The following is an 8268-nucleotide window of genomic DNA, read 5'->3' on the forward strand; positions in this document are numbered from 1 at the left end:
AAGGAAGTGAGGGCTAGCATTTTCTCTACCCTCAACCCCATCACCTCCTAAACCCCTTGAAGAAAGCTTAATATCTCTCATCCATTTTTGAGTTTATATTGGTGTTCTTGGTGGGTTTTGAAGGAAAAAGAAGGCTTTTGTGGTGAAAGGAGCATCTTGGCCAGTTTTGAGACTTCATTGAGCATTTTCTGGACCTTTGTGAGTAATCAAGTTCCAATCTTTATACGTTAGGTTTCTAGATCTATGTTTTTTGTCCCTTTTAGCCACATTTGGGAAAGTTTGGGTGGAAGGATTCCATAAAGTTGGCAACTTTATGGATCCTTGAGGTCCCTTGAAGGTTATATGCTTTACATATGGAGTTTGGTGTAGTTTTGAATCCATGTATATGATTTTGGTTCCATTTTCACCATCTTGACTGATCATGAGTTTAAGACATGCATTGAACATACATGTGTCTAAAACACTGATCTTTAGAATGTTTTTGGAGAAAGGAAAGCCCTCTAAGAGGTTAGGATGATTGGCTTAATGGATTAGGGGCTTAATGCATTTAGCTGCTTCTGTGTAGTTCCCACGACGTAACCATATGGGTGTCACGACGTGACGATGCGGGTTCACCGATTATATTGGACGGACGCTGTCATAACGTGGCAATGGATTTGAACAAGACTGAGTTGGATCGTGACTGAGTTTGTGATCAGGCTGCGTTTGTTTTCCCACGATGTAACCATGGGCTGGTCACAACGTGAGGGTCAGCTGATGGTGATGCAGACTGTTGACTTTGACTCTGACCGTTGACTTTGTTGACCTGGGTTGAATTTCGGTCAAAATGCTAGTTCTAGAGTATAGACTAAGGAGGGACCTTGTTTGATCCAACATGTGAGTTGTAGCACCTTTTTTATGGCATTGATTTGTGGTTTGTCTGACTTCATGAGAAGGGCGAGTCTTCTCACTATATTGTGTAGGATGCTAGCTGTCTTTGTGACTCTTGCATTGTGTGATGGGAGGGGTCCGTTTGTGTGCAGGACAGGGTCCGTTTGTATGCTGGACAGAGCCCGTTTGTGTGTTGGGCAAGGTCCGTTATGTGAGCGGGGCCCGATGTTATGTATGGTATATGATATTTTAGAGAACTCATTAAGATTTGTGCTTACAAATTTGTGGTTTAAATATTTTCAGACACTTCCAGTTCCAAAGGGAAGAGCCCGACTTAACTGCACAACACCCCTGCTGGTTTTTTCCGCATTGATTATTATCATTTAACTTTGATGTTTAAGAGATACATTTTACTATGATTGGTTTCGAACAAATGATTGTATGATTTTGATGTTTTGAAAGTGAAAATTTTTATTAGTATTTTTCGGACTTTTCATCGTTGTTTGTACTTTTTATGTATGTGTCGGTATAAATTCGAGTTTATCTACGTTTTGATATCATTTTAATCTCATCGAGTTTTTAAACTTTCATGTTAACCTCATCCACCGATAGTGGTATCGGCCTTATACATTTATCTACCAATAAATATAACGGCATTTAATTTTTACCAAAATAATCTTCAAAATTTAATTTACAAAAAGCACGACCAAGAGACAAAATACTAGTTGTTACATTATATATTATATACATGATATTTCGTAATAAAAATAGCGTGTGATGTAAGCTAATTTTAAATGTAGCCGGACTCAATATACGAAGTTAACCCATGTATACGGTTAAGAAATAATAATTACCAGTATATTGGGTGTTTGGTCTTGTTTACCCTTCCCAGTGTGACCTATCGTCTCTCTTTCTATCCCTCTCTTGCGAGTCGAAGGCGACGCAATTCCCTATTTGCTTATAGATCCACGATCCTCATCGTCCATCCCTCTCTCTCTAGGTATGATCGTAACCCTAGCTTACATCTACACATGATTTCATCGGTTATGTATTTCGATTATTAGCTATCGACATGTTATTTTCATCTGGTCAATTTCATATTAAGTTTGCTTTCAATTAACCCTAGCATTAATGGGTGTGTATCAATCTGTTGACAGTTTTGTCGTTTTATTTGTGGAATGGATTGCCAGTTTTAATTTGAACAAGCGCGGATAGTTGATTACAATTGCAGAAGTTTGGGCTCCGGTGCACACGTTTCGATAACTGCATAGTGGATACGAATTTGAAGGTGTGTATCTGTTTATGTTTAGAGCGTATTTTGAATGTTTTTGGTTATGGATCGATTTGTTTCATCTGTATGAAGTTATTTGTTTCGTTTATTTAAGATGTTTTGGAATTTTTACAGAATTTGGATCGGGACGTGTACTGTGAACTTATAGGAAAGAACGATGTTTGGTGCTAGCAACCGTAAGTTTCATTTCTTCACCTTTTTGAACCTATTCCACTTGATGTTGATATGCATATTCCTTTTGTTTCCCCTTTAATGCATCTGTCTTTTAGCTTTTTCTTTAAAAAAATATCGATGGGGATTCTGGCAAGTGCCATTCGCCAGTTTTTCATATATATGTACTTCTCCTTTCAATGGCTGGTTTTGTGTGTAGATTTCATATGTTATAATGGAATACCTTATGGCTGCTTTAATTCTTCTTGTTGATTATCGGAAAAAGTTAGCAGAAGACTATTACATATGTCACACTCTTTCTTTTTGTCAAGCTACTTCATATTGTTTGAAGTGAATATCATGCAATATTCAACAACATCATGAATCTAATTGCTTCTGTTTTCTTTAAACAGCATTCGGGCAGTCATCCAATAGTCCCTTTGGGTCCCCATCAGTTTTTGGGCAGACCAATAATGCAAATAACAACCCATTTGCTCCAAAACCATTTGGTAGCACATCTCCCTTTGGTGCACAAACAGGTGGTTCTATTTTTGGTGGCACTTCTACTGGTGTCTTTGGTACCCAAGCTTCTTCACCAGTTTTTGGTGCTTCTTCTTCACCTGCTTTCGGTAGTTCAATGCCTTCTTTTGGAGCTTCTTCAACTCCAGCCTTTGGTGCTTCATCTTCAGCTTTTGGTGGTAAGTACATTTACAGATTTACTGAAGCAGTTCGATTTTCAGTTTCTATAGTACTATTTTTGTTTCCTTTTCATGAAAATTACAGAAAAACCATTATATTTTGAGCAGTTTAAGCACTTCTATTTTGATATCTCCCAATTAAACCATGGAAGTTTTCGACAGTTTCTGTAAATTAACCATTTTGACTGGATATAACTCGTTAAAATGGTTAATTTGAAAAAGTATTGCTGAAAGATGATGTAACAAAATTAGTGAAACCTGATAATTATGTCAAGTGGAAAAACATCTGTAACTTTTATTTCTTTTTTCTAATTCAAATTACAGGTTCTTCCGTATTCGGACAAAAACCCGCATTCGGTGGCTTCGGATCCACAACACCAACACAACCCGCATTCGGAAGCTCATTTGGAGCTCCAAGTCAACCCGCATTTGGAACCAATCTATTCGGGTCAACAGCATTCGGAGCTCCAAGTCAACCTGCTTTTGGCACTCCAAGCACCCCAACATTCGGGACCTCAACCACCCCTGCCTTCGGTGCCACATCTACCCCCGCCTTCGGTGCCACATCAGCACCCGCCTTCGGGTCCACATCTACCCCTGCATTTGGGTCCACAGGGTCTGCATTTGGTAGCTCCCCTTTTGGTGCATCTAGCACACCCACTTTTGGTCAATCCAGCACCCCGGCTTTTGGTCAATCCTCCACACCAGCTTTTGGTCAATCGAGCACACCGGCTTTTGGTCAATCAAGTACCCCGGCTTTTGGTCAATCGAGTACACCCGCTTTTGGTGCCACTAGCTCCCCTTTTAGTTTCGGGTCAAGTCCTGCATTTGGTCAGTCCACGTCAGCATTTGGCAGCAGCCCGTTTGGCACTGCCACGTCAGCTTTTGGGGCTCAGAGTTCTCCCTTCGGTACCTTTTCTTCTGTTTGATTAAGACATTGTATTTCAAAAATCGTTCCAATTACAACATTATACTTTTATTTCTTCTATTACTTTTTTTTGTTGAAATTTAATCAACATGAAAAAAACACAAAAATGCAGGTGGTCAGACGACAACACCAGCATTTGGGAGTCCGGGTTTTGGTCAAACATCATTTGGTGGTCAACGTGGTGGAAGTAGAGTAACTCCTTATGCTCAAACACCTGAAGCAGACAGTGGTAGTGGGACCCAGCCTGCTGGGAAGCTTGAGTCCATTTCAGCAATGCCTGCATACAAAGACAAAAGTCATGAAGAACTTAGATGGGAAGATTATCAACAAGGAGATAAAGGTAATTATTAATGATTCATTCCATATTTTCATCCTCTCCAAATACAATTTCTTATTAATTTATATTTATTTTATTTCAGGGGGTCCAAATCCTGCAGGTCAAACCTCTGGTGGAATGGGATTCAACACCACCAACAACACCACACAATCAAACCCTTTTTCTTCTTCTCCAGCATTTACCCAATTAAACACAAATCCATTTTCTTCCACTACACCTTCAAACCCATTCGCCCCAAAAACTTCAACTTTCTCAACCCCCGGATTTGGTAATTCCACTCCTACACTCGGCTCTTCACCCTTCGGTGCCACATCATCAAACCCATTCGGGTCAACACCATCACCAACTCCATCGGTATTCGGGTCAACTCCCGGGTTCGGATCCACTACTTCCGCTTCCCCTTTCGGTGCTCCAAGCACATCAACTTTTGGCACATCAACTTCTATTTTTGGTGCAACTCAAGCTCAAGGGGCAACTCCGTCATTTGGTGGTGGATTAAACTTTGGCAACACGCAATCCTCTCCCTTGTTCCAGTCAACCACACCGTCTCTTGGTCAAACAAGCTCTCCCTTTGGGCAGACCACCTCGGCTTTCGGGCAGTCTGCCCCGTCGTTCGGGCAGAGTGCTCCGGCTTTCGGTCAATCAAATGCATTTGGTGGGAACTTGTTCTCAAGCACCCCGGCATCAAGCAGCATGGGGTTTAATCAGACAACTGTGAGTTCCTTTTGTTAATTATTCTAATTATCATTAATGAATGTAATTATTGTTTAGAATTTAAGGTTTCTATATTTAGTAACAATCTTATGTTTTTTGTTGCTTATATGCAGCCTTCCCTTTCAATGCCATTTCAATCGGCTCAACCAACTCAGAATACAGGTGGTTTTGGCTTTGGGGCGCCAGCAGGTGATTGTGATTCAATGGAAAACTTTTTGAAATTATGCGTAAATTACAAAAATGGTCCCTGTGATATTGTGAATATGCAGGTTCAGTCCCAGTTTCAGTTTTGTTACAATAAACTGGAACTTGGACTGAACCTGTAATTTCCATTGTACCTCAAGGACCATTTCTGTAATTTATACTTCCTTTAATTTTCTTCTTACTTCTGTGCTTTTTTCTCCTTGACAGGTGGCATTGGTGGGACATCAAGCATTTTTGGTCAGAATAATTTTGGACAAATGTATGCTTCCTCTGCATTATGTATATTTTATTATTTAAATACAGTACATTTCCAAAATATAATATGTTCATATCTTTGAGATGACAGGTCAGCAAGTCAAACTCCTGCAGTTGCACAACCACAGTCTATTACAAATCCCTTTGGAACTCTACCAGCAATGCCTCAAATGTCAATTGGGCGTGTGGGAAATGCACCTTCAATTCAATATGGAATTTCCAGCTTACCAGTAAGTATATAAAATCATTAATTAAAATTTTACATCGTGCTTTTATTTATTTAAATAGTTAACTTAAAAGTTTTTTTGTTTGTTTCTTTCTACAGGTTGTTGATAAACCTGCTCCCATTAGGATTTCATCCGTGTTGACTTCTCGCCATCTTTCTCAAAGGCGAGTTAGGTTGCCTGCTAGAAAGTATCACCCGAAAAACGACGGGCCAAAGGTAATATTTTATTGACTATTTTGCCCTTATTGTTTTTTACTGATCCGATTGATTTTTTTCACAGGTTTCGTTTTTTAGTGATGATGAAGAGACTACCAGTACACCAAAAGCAGATGCTCTTTTTATTCCAAGGGAGAATCCAAGAGCTTTGGTTATTCGCCCTCTTGAACAATGGCCTGGCAAATCATCTGCTGAAAAATTAAAAAACGCATCTTCTCCAGCACAAACAAACGGTAAACTATTTCTCTGATGCTATCTTAAAAATAAAAAATAATCATTTTTTATCTCATTTTTTGTTATTTGAATTCAGGTGAATACACCGGGTTTGCTTCTTTCCCTCCTTTAAATGGTCGCTCTACAGATAACGGGAACAGTAAGATCATTTCTTTTAGTGCAATTGGAATTTTTGGAACTCAATTCCATACTAATATCAAAATCTTTGATTACAGGAAACCATTCCGAAAACGGAACCCTAAAGGAACAAACACCAATCAAAACCCCCCAAAAACAAAACGGAATCCACCACCACCACGACGACCACTCCCCGCCAAAATCCGACTCCTACATCTCCCTAACTGGCCACCGAGCGGGAGAAGCCGCAATCGTATACGAACACGGTGCCGACATCGAAGCTCTGATGCCGAAACTCCGCCACTCCGATTACTACACCGAACCGCGAATCCAAGAACTCGCCGCCAAAGAACGCGCCGAACCCGGCTTCTGCCGCCGCGTCCACAACTTCACAGTCGGCCGCCACAACTACGGCTCCATTAAATTCCTTGGGGAAACCGACGTCCGAAGGCTGGAATTGGAATCGCTGATTCAATTCAATCATCGCGAAGTGATTGTCTACATGGATGAAACGAAAAAGCCGCCGATCGGACAAGGGCTGAATAAGCCGGCTGAAGTCACACTTTTGAATATAAAATGTTTTGATAAGAAAACGGGAAAGCATTTTACTGAAGGCCCGAGGATTGAGAAGTATAAGGAGATGTTGAAGAAGAAAGCGGAGGATCAAGGGGCGGAGTTTGTGGAGTATGATCCGGTTAAAGGGGAGTGGAAGTTTAGGGTTAAACATTTTAGCAAGTATGGGCTTCATGATGATGATGATGATGATGTTGGAGTTTGTTTTTGATAAGTATATACATATATACAATCATGTGATCGTGATTGTGATTGTGATTGTGATGGGGTGTTTTGTGTTTGTGTTTGTTATTGTGGTTTGACTTTGACAAGATATGGTCAATCAGGTTTTGATATTCTTTTTCTTTTTGGTGTTTTGTTATGATGTCTGTTGGTGAAATGGAAAAACATGAATTGTTAAATTTGCAACTTATGGTGGGTGTTCGAGTAAAACTGATATTGTGTTGTTACTTTTTGTTTTTTTTGGCTGAATCAATAAATCATGTATGAAACGACTAGTGTCGTAATATATTAAAGATACCGTATACACATTTTCTTTAGAATATGTTCAAAAAAGATCAAGGGGAGGGCTATTTTTTTTCATTCGTTAGGTTTTGTATATTAAAGATAACATATACTCATTTTGTTTAAGATTATGTTAAAAACAGATAAGACATGTTTCTTTCTTAAACAATATGAACGAAGATAAATGTTGATTTTACCGTATTGATCCAGAAACTAAGTCATGGCTCACTAACTCTGCCTGGAGTGTTGATACCTATTATTCGTCTGTGGGGGCGGTCCGGCGATACGTAGATGACTTTTGGCTGGTACAACCACTCGATTGTCCACTTCTAATAAACGTAATTGTGCCAATTCCAGTTTTGAACTACCACAAACTTGTTTCATAGTTTTCAACTGAACGGCAGACCCAACACGATTGACAGATAAGCAACTTCCTACGCAGTCCGTGCCAGTAGTGATATCCTAATTCGGCTACCTCTCCCACTCATCAAGGCAGAACATTAGAAAGGTAAACTATTGCCAAGAGACCGGGGAACGCTCTGCCCCTTCACCTGCAAAAGGATCCGTTACCGGAGTGTTGCGCTTCTAAGGGCTGTTTGAGTCAGAGCAACCCCGCCATTAACACTTTTTGTCAATTTTAATGTGAAAGGGGATGAGAGAAAAAGAACAGAACAAATAGGGAAAGAGTTAATGTCTTCGTATAGTAAGCTAAGCTGTGTTTGTTTTGGTTTAACGTCATTCAGTATAGATTAAGTAAAAAAAAGAGCAACCATCATATATAAACTAAGGGTGAGTATGAGTTATTTTGACCTAAAACAAAATCGACAAACCGATTTATTGATTGTTAGAAAACTAGAACCCAAAACCAATTGTTTCGGTGTCTTGATTTTGTACTCGATTCAGTTTCGGTTTCATTGATTTTAAACCCATAAATCTTAAACTTAGCAACTA

At 39.6% G+C, this 8268-nt stretch overlaps 1 protein-coding gene across 2 annotated transcripts; it reads left to right on the forward strand.

The window, feature by feature from the left end:
* The first annotated feature begins 1717 nt into the window (after positions 1-1717).
* Positions 1718-7262, forward strand: LOC145056934 (Nucleoporin autopeptidase). 2 transcript variants are annotated; one of them, XM_079004661.1, is made up of 14 exons: positions 1718-1870; positions 2028-2158; positions 2276-2337; positions 2725-3009; positions 3334-3918; positions 4050-4277; positions 4357-4988; positions 5102-5177; positions 5400-5451; positions 5539-5677; positions 5773-5889; positions 5954-6122; positions 6200-6262; positions 6339-7262. In XM_079004661.1, the coding sequence occupies exons 3-14, from the start codon at positions 2319-2321 to the stop codon at positions 7022-7024; spliced, it is 3051 nt and encodes a 1016-aa protein (XP_078860787.1). In that variant the 5' UTR covers positions 1718-1870; positions 2028-2158; positions 2276-2318; the 3' UTR covers positions 7025-7262. The 2 variants fall into 2 exon arrangements, with proteins under 2 accessions (XP_078860787.1, XP_078860788.1); XM_079004662.1 differs by having other exon boundaries at positions 2061-2158.
* Positions 7263-8268: the final 1006 nt, after the last annotated feature.

Source organism: Lactuca serriola, chromosome 6 (genome assembly GCF_051521515.1).
Source record: "Lactuca serriola cultivar US96UC23 chromosome 6, Lser_US96UC23_V15, whole genome shotgun sequence".
NCBI classification, from domain to species: domain Eukaryota; kingdom Viridiplantae; phylum Streptophyta; class Magnoliopsida; order Asterales; family Asteraceae; genus Lactuca; species Lactuca serriola.

Bases quoted from the DNA above. Each gene is read 5' to 3' on its own strand.
- LOC145056934 (XM_079004661.1), top strand. The intron at 4,989-5,101 runs GTGAGTTCCTTT...GCTTATATGCAG, and splicing joins TGGGGTTTAATCAGACAACT to CCTTCCCTTTCAATGCCATT. The intron at 6,263-6,338 runs GTAAGATCATTT...CTTTGATTACAG, and splicing joins CTCTACAGATAACGGGAACA to GAAACCATTCCGAAAACGGA.